The following is a 14,480-nucleotide window of genomic DNA, read 5'->3' as shown; positions in this document are numbered from 1 at the left end:
CAATCCGATGCTGTAGGAGACGTGAAGCAAAATAAATAGTGGTTAAACAGAATTCTAGGAAAGGGAATCAAAGTCTAGACCTAGTTTTCATCTCTGAAATTGAGGGATTACTGCTGTTTTACCAGAAAACCAGATAACATTTGGGTGGTCTAATAAATTTTAGGAAGTGCTACATCTACACACTGACACAAGGGGAGAAATTTAATACTGGAAAACAGTTCTTCTCACAGTCTTTCATGAACAATAATAAAATATCTTTCAGTGAAAGAAAAACATGATGAAACGGTTCCAGTCCTGTGGAATGATGTCTATTTTTGCCTCCTTTGGTCCAGCACTGATGTGAAGATGACATGGAGAGCTTAGTCTAGATTTTTAACTCACCACCTCATTTTATCTCCTAACTGAAACTGTCCTGATGACAATGATTATTAATAGTGACTGCTTAAGGAGTGCCAACTGTGAGCTGGGCACTGATTGGCAGCTGCATATGGGTGACACATGTAAGAATAGCACCTGGCACATGGAAGAAGGATTTGGGATTCTTTCCCCATGATTCATCCGCTGCCACGGAGCTGTCCACAGAAAGACAATGGCAAACCAAGTTCAGCACAAATGTAGTTTGGGTGCCACTTGGAATTTATGAGTTCATGCTGTGAAGTTTACCCACCAGGGTCACACTATTCCCTTTTATCTCATAAAAGTTGACAAGCATAAAAGGGAGGAACTGAGAAGACCTCTGCAAGAGGCAGCACGGTAACCTTCTTTAAAATGATGTTCATTGGCATGATGAGTAGGGTATAGCTGCAAGCAGAGGAAGATGTCTGGGAAAAGATAAAATAGGGGTGGGGGAACATTTCATGAGGACATATGCTCTTTACAAAGGTACCTGGGGACAAGGAAAGCATGTCAGTTTATTGCTTGGGTCCCAAGGAAGGAACATAACTGAGTTGGAAATAAGAGATGGAAGAACTGACTTGGAAACTGGGAAGTCGGTAAGAGGAAGCATCCCCTTCCTATTAACTGCTAAGTTAATGAAGACGTGTCCACGACAAGGACTGAACAGAGAAATTGAAAGGAGTCTACAGCATTAGCAGGTATGTGGGGGGGAGGGGAATACTCATTAATCTCTAGCATTTTTATGCCAAATTTTACATACGTGTACAATTTTCTAAGGGATTCATAGCTTTCAACTTTTTTTTTCCCGCCTGTGGTGGGGATGGAACCCCCAGGCTTTGTGCATGCAAGACAAACACTCTACCACTGAGCTACACCCCCAACCTCAGCTTTCAGATTTTAAACTTACCAGACTGTAAAACTTCATGGGGGCGAGGACCATTACTTGTCATTAAATCCTGATTCCTACCACAGAATCTGTACATAGTCAAATTTAATATATGTTGATGAATAGATTCATCAGTAATTAGGTCCGTGTCCAACAAAGATTAAGAATCTTTTGCTTAAAGGAACAGTTCTCTATATAATTACTATATCAACAGGCAGAATTTAAGAAGAAGGCGAGAAAAGCTTTACTTCTTGCCCAAAACAAACCTGCTAATATTGAAGCTGGAGGAGGAAATATTTAGAAGTAGTAGCTTAAATATACATGCACGAATTAAGAATGAAGCTCAGCACGCTGCATGAAAGCTGGAGCTAGGGACAAGGGAAAACAAATACTTGGGACAGCAAGGTGATGGCCAAGGGGGCAAGCGGAAGCCCAGAAAGCAAATGAAACTTGAATACAGATGATGTAAGGGAGTTAGAGATTTTCTTCTCCATTGTTTACTTATACTGAGACACAGAACTCAGAAAATGGATTAGATTAAGCAATTCAAACTGAATTTACATTAACTTGATAATTAATGAGATAGTCCCTGTGACAGATGCATTAAAACTCACTATTTACATATTTCAATCACTTAAAAGTGCATCAAAACATAGTACCTTTGGTTTTTCATTTTGTTTTATTCCATAGAAACTATAAAGAGAAGCCCCCATGCTGTTAAAGTTTATCTTCACAGCAGATAAAATAATTTTAAAAGCCCATTTCTCTGAGAATCTTTAAACTGAGACATTCACTTTTCTGTTCAAACACAGCCCTGTCCTTACCTCACTGTCCCTTGTTGACAGGTTTATAAGGCTTCATGTGCACACTCAGTCATTTACCAACAGACTGTCACAGTTATTTGTTTGCAACTCACCTCAAAATGCTGGGTGTGTCCACCCCCTCTTTCATTTTCTTTGCTAAAACAAGAGGAACAACAAAATATCACAAAATACCCACTTGTTTTACAACAATGCCTTTCATCTATTCATATGATGATTTCATTTATTTTAAAATGGGCTGAGTAGTTCTAAGACAAATTTTTATAAAATTCAAAAACAAAACAAAACAAAAATAAAAAACTAGAAGCACAAACATATATCGTTACCTGTTTTTAAAAGTACCATTATAGATTTTCTATTTCTAAGTATTTTCCTTGCTATAAAATATCGTTAGTCAACATAGTCCTTTAATTCTCTTCTTCTTAGTTCTTATAACACACATTGAATTAAACAAAAAAAAAAAATTTTTTTTTCATGCCCCTGAAAACAATGTGAAGAGAAAATTCTGAAGTTACCTTTCATCGGACATCAGTTCAACATCATCAGGTCCAGTCTTCTCATGTGACCGTGTGGAACTGAGACTTTCCACATTCTGTAACAGAACAGTTATTGGTTGCCCAACAGGCATAGCATAAGAAATATGCAACAGCAGACTCTCCTTTTTTTTAAAGCAGAAAAATCAGATAATAAGTGGATAAGAACTAATTATAGTCCTCATATTTCTATCTTCATTAAAACTAGTAAGATTAGGACAGTTTATTATATTCTGCTTGTATAGAGTTGAATATTATGTTTTATTGTTCCTTTAACAAAGATATCTGACTGCATTATGGAAATGGTCACTGTGCCCTATAATGTCTTTGTTAAGTATTATGCATCTTTTATAAAAGCTCAACAGCAAAACTCAGATTGTCAGAGAATCAGGGTGGCTTAGGACTAGAATCAGATAATTTAATCTTGAATCTAATTAGAAATTGATGTAAATTCACTGCTTATTTAATATACTTGCAGAATAAATTGCCAATATGATTTGGTAACTTTTTCCTAAGTTGTAAAACATCCATAGAAAGAAACAGAGTTAAGAACCTTTCTTTCTGCAATATTTAATATTATTCTTTACATTAGCTAAGGTAGAAAATTTATTTCAAATATTATATATTTCAAGCTGATCAAGTGGGTTTATGCTTTTCACAGACATATTTATAAGGTTTTTTGACTGCCTCTGTGAATACAGGCCAATGCTTTCTAAAAATAATTCAGGTGACTGAGTGCAGAAAAAGTCATTCCCATGAAGGATTAAATGTTCTCTTGTTTGCTTATTTGCAAATTTAGTAGATTCAAAAACATAGCTATCCTGGAAATTTGGACCTGAATTCCTTGAACTCAGAGATTCACATCTGCATCAAAGGGATTTTAGGTATAATCCACTTATCTCATGACATCCAGATAAATGAAGAGCAAGCATGGTAGCAACATGTGTTCACCTACTTATTAATAACCTACCATTATGAAAAGCCCTTTAAGAATAAATCTGGTTAAGGTTCACAATGATCCCATGAAATTGGCATGTATAAAAATCTCCATCAAATAAACATATAATCAAAGTAGAAAATTAATCTTGGGCTTGGTAGGTGAGCAAATTATTTTCTGTTTATGTTGGTTTGGCCAATTTGTCTGGAATTCTGCTTGACACCCTGGGCTCCATCAAAGAACAGAAGGGAGATGGCATAACAGAATAATTATGATAGTAGCTCTGGGGTCGGAATGCCTGGCTCAGAATTCTACCTCCATCAACTGCCAACTGTCTGACTCTACTTGAGCCTCAATTTCCTTATCTGGAAAATGGAGATGACAACACTGCTTAACAAGGAGTTGCCAGGAGGATTAAGCAAAATAATACATGTAAAGCACTAGAATAATGCCTGGCACACTGAATGAGTATTAGCTGTTATCATTATTTCTAAAGCTTTGAAATCTCCAAGGAAAACATTTTACTATTTGTCCACAGTTAAGAGTGTCCCAGAAATTGGAAAGACAGTGTTTGTATCTCCCATTAGAATACTGAGCATCGATCTACTCGCTTAGGTAATTTATACAGTTAGATAATTTTAGAATGGACCTGAGAAATAAAAAAATAAATATGACAACATTAGATTATAGTTATTTCTTTAAAGTTGGAATCAGAAAAGCCCTCTATAAAAGGGCTTCCATTAAATCAAAGCAAAATAGCTCTTATTACCTGAATGTGACCTTACTGATAAAGAAGGATAGGTCTATGACAAAGAACCTTTGTTCCCATTGGCAATCTTCAATAGATTATCAAAATCTTTAGTGAAAGATCTGGTGCAGTAGTATTAGGTTTTCCTAAAGCTCTGAAACAGAAAATTCCTAGGGAAACCACAGTCCTCTGTCTTATCATTTCAAAAGTGTCGATGAAATGATACATTTAAAATGATATGTAAATGAGTGTTTCAGAAGAAATAAACATCTTCAGATTAAAGCTAAGAAATAGTCAGAAAGGAGGGGACAGAAAATAAACCATAAATAGCATTATATAGATTTAGATATATTTCAGTTAGATGATGTTAGAAGATTGATTTTCTTTTTCTAAAGGAACCAAAGAAGGAACCAAAATATAATTGATATAGATTTTGAAAACTCTAGAAAAATGTTATGTTACATAAAAGAAAGATTTACAAAAGAACTGATTTGCAGGGTTACAAAAAGTATTGACATCAGTTCTCTCCTGTCCTCTGTTAGTGTTTATCCCACGTTTAAGAGCTCACCAAGAAGCTGGGTGAGATGGCACATGCCTATAATTCCAGAGGCTCAGGAGGCTGAGGCAGGAGGATGGTGAGTTCAAAGCCAGCCTCAGCAACTTAGAAAGGGCCCTAAGCAACCCAATGAGACACTATCTCTAAACAAACAAACAACAACAAATATATATATATTATTATATATATTTATATTATATATATATAAAATATATATGTATATATATATATTTTTTTTAAAGGGCTGGGGATGTGGCTTAGTGGTTAAGTGCCCTTGGGTTCAATCCCTGGTACCAAAATAAACAAACAAACAAACAAACAAAAAAAGCTCTCCAAGAACCTGAGTTTTTAACAGACATCATTCACAAATGCTGACTTTCAGTAGTGTTAGCAGTCCTCTCTAAAGCTTTCCCACAATTTCTGTTGTTATGTTGTTTCTCCACACAGTGGAGACTGTTGAATATTCATGGTATGGTTCCAGGACCCAGCATGCCAGCACACAGTGTTCCTCTGCTAAGGTTGCTGGGTCACACCTATACCTTTTGGAAACGGGGAACCTCTGAAGAATGTTCAAAGTACTGGCAAAGTACTCTGGTTTTTTTCAGAACAAAACTGGACAAGGGTAGTAAGGATCTATGAGTACATTAACAAAAATACTTACTTTCATGAGCATGAAATGGTTTATAAATTCTAATTTCCACCCTTTACTAGGATTTAGGGAGGAAATATTAAGGTAAAGAAAAGGATCAATAATTCCTCACTTCATTGTGTTGAAGCAAGGGATAAAAGGTCACATGCAGGTCAAAATAAGGCCGAAATACAGAATGCCTCTACTGGAAGGGATGCTGCTAGACCTTCATGTATGTTGTAGCTGCTAACAGTATTTTTCTAGGAAAAATATTCACACCAGGACTTTGGAAGGTTTTGAATCATTTTATGTCCCAAACCTATTTCTAGGTGTGGTAATAGACTAGATCACTAATGTATGCATTTATTAAAGGTTAATTAAAGTCATAGAATTCTTATAAAACTGATTTACTACCTTAATTTTTAATTACTCTTCCAAATTTTGACTCTTTTAAAGGTACCAGTTACTCTTTTTAATATAGTGAAGAACAGATTGTGGGGCTGGGGTTGTGGGCTCAGTGGTAGAGTGCTTGCCTGGCATGCATGAGGCACTGGGTTCCATCCTCCGCACACATAAAAGTAAATAAATAAATAAAATAAAGATTTTTTTAAAAAACCATATTGTGACATTAAGCATAATTTAATGAAATTGCTTCTTCTAATTTTTTTAACCAGAAAAGGTCTAGCTTATAATCTATAACATTCCGACTCACATTAAATCCTATCGGTGACTTTCAAGACACAGATTCACTAGCACATAATATATTTAATAATTTTTGGATGTAAGAAGGAGTTCAATTAAAAAGAAACTGGTCTCCTTAATTATAACTATAACCTTCAAATCAAAAAAAAAAAAAAAGCAAATACTTTGATACAGCTAGCTTTAGACTGTGGAATTTATTTGTAAGTTTTTTTACCCTCCTCTATGTGTTAGCATTGAGAGCTAGACTCAAAACCGGTTTGACCACTGACTGAAGCACTTGAAAACACTTGGAGCAAAAACAAATTTGTCTTCTAAAATTGTAAATTGCTGACAAGGCCTTTATAGAGAACACACACAAAAATGCCTCCTCTCCACAGACAAACAGGTCAAACTGAAGGCTGCAGTGAGGCTGTTAGTCAAAACAGGTTCTTCCTCTAACCTTGAGCTCTAAAAGGACAGTATTTGATAGCGTCTCATTAACAGAGGATCAATGGCAGCTCTGAGTCCCTTTTGTACCCTTTTGTACATCTTATGTTTTATTGCTTAAAAATGGAAAAACTAATTCATATTCAAAAGAACTATTGGTATCATAAAGGAGGCCCCACCCCAAGAGCTTGCTAGCTGTCCACCAGCTCCCATTCTCCTTTTCTTCTACAGTCATGAGGCAGCCATCTGCTCAGCAACAGTTCTTTACCTAGCCTCATGTGGGATCAGTCAGAACTTCTCTTCAATGAGATATGAGAAGTGATATATGTGGCTTCTAGGCCTGGCCAACAAAATATCCCACCAGGGGCATTTCTCGATGCTCATTCCTCCTGTGAACTGAAAAGGATGTGAAAACCACCAGAGTGCTCTGGAAGCTTCTTGCTGAAGAGGGCAGGGATACATTTGGCCTGGGTCTCCGAAATACTGCAAGCACACCCTATCAGACCCTGCCGGAACTCCTGCTGCAGATTATCACATAAGAAAGAATTTACTGTGTTTGAGACAGTGAGTTTGGGGTCTTTGTGTTATACAATTGACACTAAACAATACAGCAACCATTCATTCACTTGTGTTTTTCAATTTTCCTGTGGGATAGGATGGTACATGTAGAACCAGACTCCAACTCTAGTTTGTTTCAATGTTTATATTTCTTTCATTTTTATTACAGGTTCCATCTCACTAGCAACATGAAACATCAATTGACAAAACACCGAGATCAAAGAGCACAGTGCATTCTTCTTTATCTGATAGTATGCAAAGGAAGGGAAATCTAGATGTGTACATAAACATGGTGAGTCGATTTAGAGTTAGAAGGCATTCACTTTTCTTAGATGAAAGGCAGACTGTGGTTGGAACACAAGAAGATGGAACTGGGGTCGGGGGACTGTCCACCCCCCATTTTTTTTTCAGGGCTTGTGCATGCTGCGCTCTACCACTGAGCTACCCCAGCCTTTAGATCTGAGTGATTCATGGTCAAACCATTCCCCAATCCATTACAAACCCTCTCTTAATATTCTCTTTAGTGGATACCTCATTTTTTTCCACCTCTGTAGAGCAAAATCTGTTCAAAGATTTTCCAAACTTGTATCCAATTCATTTCCTCCTATTCCTCGTCATCTAACCAGCCTCCCCCTTCCCACAAAACAGCTCCCCTCAGGGTAGTTGCAGGTTACCCACACATGTGTGAAATGGTCACTCACTACTCTAATTTTTCTCTTCTGAGTTTCTCTTTACTTAAATCTCAAAAGGTTCTGTTCCCATGTTGTACTGGAAATTGGCGACTACTGCTTCTTGTCTTTTCTGCTGGCACCTTCTTATCTGCCTACCCTGTAAATGTTGGGAGGTCTCAGGGTTCCATCTTTGGACCAATCTTTTACTGTCCATACTCAAACCCTAGGTTTCAGCTCATCCATTCTCAAGGCTTTGAACGCCAACGGTGTGCCAAAGTCTTCCAAACATGTTTATTTCATCTTTTCCTGAACTCTGGATTAATAAATTTAACAGCCTATTTGACTTCTCTGCTAACAAAAATCTCATACTTAACATAAGCATAAGTTCCATTTGGAACTTTTGGCACCCTCTGCCACTCCTCCTGCGGTTTCTCCATCTTGGGAATGGCAACTCCATTCTTCTAGCTACCCCAAAGGTCTCCAAGATGTCCTGTTCTCCCATTTTCTTCGCACCTTTTTCTAGGTCAATAGAAATGAGCCAATGGAAAGGAGGTAATGAAAAATGTATGTGTGTGTGTAGAATGTGTATGTGTTGCTTGTGTGCATGGTGGGTCAGGTGGGGCGATGGATGGGAGAGGGAAATGTCGGGAAGGTGGTAATAACTGGAGGTAAAGCAGAGCATTTGGATACTCTGACCTGAGCTCAGAGTTTGGGGTCTTTGTGTTATACAATTTACACTAAACTCTGGAGCTCTGAGTCCCCTGACCTCTGAGTCCCCTGACCTCTGCTGGTCGTCATATCCTTGAGAAGTGGAAGGACAAAGGGGAAAAAGGTGCTCAGAGAGTTCCTGCTGTGCAGGCACCAAATCTGTAAGCTGCCTGTTGCTGTCTGCATCGCCTTCTCCTCTTTGGCTATGCTGTGGTCACTGTGAAGTCAGGGTGTCACTGTGAAGTCAGGGCTGTCACTCTGAAGTTAGGTTGTCACTTCGAAGTCAGGCTGTCACTGTGAAGTCAGGGCTGACTGTCACTATGAAGTCAGGGCTGTCGCTGTGAAGTCAGGCTGTCACTGTGCAGTCAGGCTGTCACTGTGCAGTCAGGCTCACTGTCTAGCTACTCTCTGTCCATTTTCCCTTGAGAGTAGTTTTGCTCCTCCTGCTCTTACTGAGATCACCCTTGAGCTCTAATTCCAGTGGTCCAACTCATGGTCTTCTACTCCCCCTATCATCTGACCCTCCCTTCTCTTTGAGATGCTTTGTTACATGGTTTCTAAAATACCAAACATACCTGATTTTTCTTCTACTTTTCTGGATGTTTCTTCTTAAGTCTCTTGCTGGCCTCTCATGATCCCATCATTTAAATGTTGGTGTGCTTCAGGGCACTTCTCTGTGCACACATTCCATGGTTTATCTCCTCCCATGTGCAGGCTTTAAGGATCATCTACAGTTCTGATCATGCCCACATTTGTATAGCTGCGAAATCTTCCTAGAGCTCTAGGCTCAGCAATCCAATTAACTGCCTGATACTCCTTTTAGAGGTCTAACAGGCAGCTCAATTTTAACACGTCCAAAACTGAACCTAGGATTCCATTCTCAAAAGTTCTGCCTTCCTCATCTCTGTAAACTGGCCCAAAACAATCTTGTGCAAAAGTCATATATGCTACCTCTGGCCTAGTCTCAGTTTAAACAGTCATTTCAAATCTAAAGTATGGCAAGAGCTTCCTAACCGTCCCCAGCTGCTACCTCGGCCTACTTTAGTGTCCATCCTTGACACACTGGTACCCCAAACTTAAGTCAGTCAGATCATAGTTCTCTCAAGAAGCCTCCACTGGCTTCTCATCTCAGCCAGAATAAAGGCACGTTTACTCTTTCCAGAGATAGATGACAACTCGCTTCATCTGCCCTCCCTTCCCCGTTGCCTCTTTCACCTGGTTTGCTTGCTTCTGACCACAATAGTGTCTCCATGGGACCTTGAACATTTCAGATAACTGACTGCCTTGGGTCTTTGCACCTGCACATCCAGTTCCATGGCTTGCTTCCTGACTTCTTCTTGGTCTTTATATTCCAACATCAGATTCTCAGGGAGGTCTTCTCTGACCTCTCTATTAAGGTTGCATCTCCTGTCCCTCATAATTCCTGTCACCAGTCCCTGTTTTAGTTTTCTTCCTAGTGGTTATCACTATCTTATGTACCTTATGCTTTACTTATCTAGCTTAATCATTGTCTGTTTTCCTCATTAGAATGAAAACTCCCTGAAGGCAGGAATTTTGTCTGTTTTTCTCCCTGCTGCATCCCTAGGATCTAAAATGTTTTCTGGTACATAGAAGGAATACAATTATATAAAATTCTTTTTCTTTCTCCCTTTTCTCTTTACTCCTTTTTTCTTTTTTTCAGCTATAAAACAAATACATGACCTGAGTGTACAGATCTTGAAATGGGGCAGGGAAAATTTTGAAGGAAATTTGGGGAAAGTAAAATTAGAAGGTTAAAAATAAGTGAGAAGTGAAATATACAACAGCCTTCAGGATGTAGTCTGCATACTAGTCATTGTTGCGTCTCCTGGCTCTGCTTCGGTGGTCACTTGTGAAGATTAGATTTTAAAATTCATGGAATATGAGAGTTAGAAAAGATCTTTGAGAATACCTTCACTTTACAGATGAGGAAGTTTTTCTTCTAAGTCATATTGGCAGGGTTTAAATTATTCATTGCAACAAGGACATGGTCCACTGAGCTCAGCTATGCTAGCATGTGACACGCACAATCCTGGAATGAGGAAACTGGCAACCTGAGCAGGGACAAATCCTTTCATATACAAAACACCAAAACAGAACAAGGATCTTTCCTCCCAATGTTTTTAAACAATGCGAATGCCCATAGTTTTATCAGTCAAACACATATTCTAAGGATAAATGTCCTTTTCTGCTTCTATTAACTATTACCACCTATGTAGCTTAAGATAATACTACTGGTGGGAAAGAATTATTGATTGGTTAAGTTCATGTAAAAGAGATTCAAACTAAAAGGTATATTCTTTGCAAGCTATAAAGCCAAGCTTCAGATTTTTAATCATCATAAAACTCTTTGGCAGATAAGCAAACCTTGGGCCAACTAAGGAGTTAATGAAGTTAGCATCATTTAGTTCATTTGAAAATTTACTTTTTAGGGACTGGGGATATGGTTCAGCGGCAGCATACATGCTTAACATATGTGAGACTCAGGTTTAATCCCCACCACCCTCTCCCACATACATCTACTTTTCTCCAAAAGGAAGAATATATTGTAAATGTTAAAAAATAGCTAATTAATATGTAAAGATTCCACAACTTAAATTCTTTACTCTAAGAACCATATCAGATATGTTTAAAGCTGAAATTCTTTAATAACTATATCAGACATAAATCAGAAGATGAATATTTCTGTCCGTTTTAGTTATCAGCTTATTTCTAGAAATAAAATACTAAAATTTGGCTGGGGAGAGTAACATAATTATGTTTTCTCCTAGATTTGTATTTGTGGATATTGTACTTAGGGGAATACTGAGAATCTTTCTGAGCACACAGAGCAATGAACAATGGGAAAATAGGCAGCCTGTAGTTTTGCTAAATGTACAAAAATTCCACCATGGAGCTAGAAAACCAGTCAGAGATTAAGCAAACCAGAAAATTTGTCCACCAAACAATAAAAATGGGTCCTGCCTTTTAAAAAAATGTTTAATTAGGGACTCCAATTCATGTTTCATCATAAAATTTATCTTTAGTTAATTTTTTGTTAATTGTTTTAAGCTAAATAGAACTAGAAAACATTTTGGTTCTCGCTTTTCAGTAAAACTGAAGCATGAATGAGAAAAGACAATGGATATTAAACAGTTATACTGAATAAATATTGTTATTGACTGAACCATGTGTGTACAAACTTGTACATTGAATTAATGACTCAAGCTTCAGGTCTGAGGTAACTATATGCAGGTGATTAATTTCTTTTTATTTCTGGTTAATTTGGAAAAAATATAAAGTATAGATTTAAAACTAAACTTTTAATCATGAAGAGATTTCTGAACACAAAGATAGTAGATCCTGCTTTCCTATTTATTTTTCTTTTACCTTAAGTTCATTCATTAACTTTTTTTGCATATTCACATCATAGACAAAAAAAAAAAAAACAGAATGGGGAAAATAGGAAAATGCAATTTTATTATATATGAATACATATATGAACAATTGTATTAAAATAAAATGTAAAAATGCTCAGAAAATGAGATGAAAATAAGACCAATTTATATAACATGGAAATCAATGTGTGTGTTGTCTCTTATTACTTTGGCATAATATCATGTTTCTCACTCTTAATTTTAATATTTATTAAAGGGAAATACAAATATATGTACTTAGGATGTCTAAAGCCTCTCTCAGGACTCATATTCTATAATTCTGTAAAACTCAACACTGAAATTACTTTTTACTTTTTAGTAAAACAAGGAAAAGAGCTGTGATATTTCTTAACAGGCTACAAATAAAACTCATAAAATATTCACTTACCACAAGGTTGTCTTGATTTTCATGGAACTCAGATAGTTTAGAACTGGATTTTTGACGTTTAGGTTTGCTTCTTTCTCCAATATAATCAGAGGTGTTCTCATGTAATTTTTCTACTTCCTGGGTATTCAGGATACACTCGTCAAGGCTGTTGAAGCCAGAAGGAATATTTTCTTTGTTGATAAGTCCCCTTGAATTGAAGAAAAAGCAGCTTAATTTTATTTTAAAGAGTAAAGGAAGCATTTTGTAATACTGTCACTGAATCAAATATACTGGAAGTCTGAAGAATACCCAGAAACTTCAATTTGCATCTTTGATCAAAATCTCAGTGGAGACCACTCCTGAGGATGCCTGGTTCCCAAATCACATTAAAATAAATTATTCCTAGAGGCATATTGGCAAGGGCTGTTTCTGCCATGACTTTTGTATTTTACCAAGAGTAATTTGTATTCAAATAGGCAGTGAAATGTAAGTTTATAAAATTTCCCATTATTCATGGTAGATGTTAATATATATAACTTTTATTATTATAAATTAATACAATGTATGTGGGGAAAGTTTGAAAAGAAAACACAATGTCTTCTCTAGAATGGGAATATTTTATTTTTATTTTAGAATGGGAATATGGATGTTCTCAAATAATAGACATTCTAGTAGAGTAAAAACACATTAATATTTAAATCTCGCTGAATTAGATAATTTGGTAGAAATCATATTTTAATAAAAACTATGGCATACAAAGCATTTTAACTGAAATATGGATTTGCTACTTCGCAGTAGGAGTTCTAAGATGTAGGCTTATTAAAATAGAAATGTCATAATTATAGAATTTAATTCATTTAATATTCTCAAAACATTTTAATGTACTTTAAACATTAAAGTTGTATGTTTTTACAAAATTGAATTCCTTACAAAACATTGTTTTTCTTTTTGTAAACTATATCATGGAACAAATTAAACCATCAGCATAGTACCATGGCTTATTAAGGAAGAAATGAATGAGATTTTATTCTCCCTCATGGTAAGAATGAGTTAATGTACCTCTCTAACCTCTAAAACTGTAACTTGAAATAAATGAATTAAGGAATAAAAATAGATACCATATTTTACTGTCTTTTCAACCATATTTCAAAATGAAAGATAACATTAAATATTTATTTTTGCAATCTAAATTCATACCCTTGGGCTATAATGGAGGCAAAATTATGAATTAAATACTATCATAATATTTTCAAAGTCATACTATCTTGGGTAACTTTTAGTTCTAATATTTAATTTGGTCTTATTTTTTATAAGTCATCTCTTCCTCCTCCTCCTCTTCTTCCTTCTTTTTCTTATTTGGTACTAGGTAGATTTAAACCAGGGGCACTTTACCACCAAGCTACATCCCCATCCCTTTTTCTTTTTTATTTATTCTGGGGATTTTATTTATTCAGGGGTGCTCAACCACTGAGCCACATCCTCAGTCCTTCTTATGTTTTATTTCAAGGCAGGGTCTTGCAACTAAGTTACTCAGGGCCTCACTAAGTTCTGAGGCTGACTTTGAACTTGAGATCCTCCTTCCCAGCCTCCCACATTGGTGGGATTACAGGCACGTGCCACCATGCCCGGCTCCTTTTTAACTGGGTTTGAAGTTTCTGAGGGTCTTGCTAAGATGCTGAAGCTGGCCTCAAATTTATAATCCTGCCTCAGCCTCCATAGTTTCTGGGATTATAAGTGTATGCCAATGCAGTTGCCTTCTTTTCTACAACTCTTAATGTAGAAGTTATACATATTTGGCATAATTATGTAAAAGATTTTTACACATTTATGAGAATTACCTAAGTATAAACTAATTGAAGGCAGTAAGCGAAGCTGGCAGAGACTAACATGCAAGCACACACCTCATGCTCACACCCTCCTCTGAGCACTGAGAGACCACCTTCTGTGTGTTTGGTCTTAAGCTCAGAATCACTTGTTTTACAACTTAAGGTGTATCTTCTTATCACTCTTCATATTTTTCCTAACTTCTGGGGTACGTGTCCAATTATAATTTTTTTTTTTGTGGTGTTGGGGATTGAACCCAGGGCCTTGTGCATGTGAGGCAAGCAC

General features: G+C 36.6%; 1 protein-coding gene across 13 annotated transcripts in view; it reads right to left on the bottom strand.

Moving 5' to 3' along the window:
• Positions 1-14,480, bottom strand: part of Fam13a (family with sequence similarity 13 member A) — a 344,751-nt gene that overhangs the window by 38,448 nt on the left and 291,823 nt on the right. For all 13 annotated transcript variants that reach the window (XM_047567594.1, XM_047567596.1, XM_047567597.1 and 10 more), the window contains 3 exons: positions 12,393-12,579; positions 2,619-2,695; positions 2,199-2,241 (listed from right to left, as the gene is read on the bottom strand). In XM_047567594.1, coding sequence (XP_047423550.1) covers positions 2,199-2,241; positions 2,619-2,695; positions 12,393-12,579 — 307 coding nt within the window. The remainder of the gene's footprint in view (positions 1-2,198; positions 2,242-2,618; positions 2,696-12,392; positions 12,580-14,480) is intronic.

The sequence above is a fragment of the Sciurus carolinensis genome, chromosome 10, assembly GCF_902686445.1.
Source record: "Sciurus carolinensis chromosome 10, mSciCar1.2, whole genome shotgun sequence".
In the NCBI taxonomy this organism is placed as follows: Eukaryota; Metazoa; Chordata; class Mammalia; order Rodentia; family Sciuridae; genus Sciurus; species Sciurus carolinensis.
Note: the sequence above shows the minus strand (reverse complement) of the source record. Positions and strands in the feature narration are given on the sequence as shown.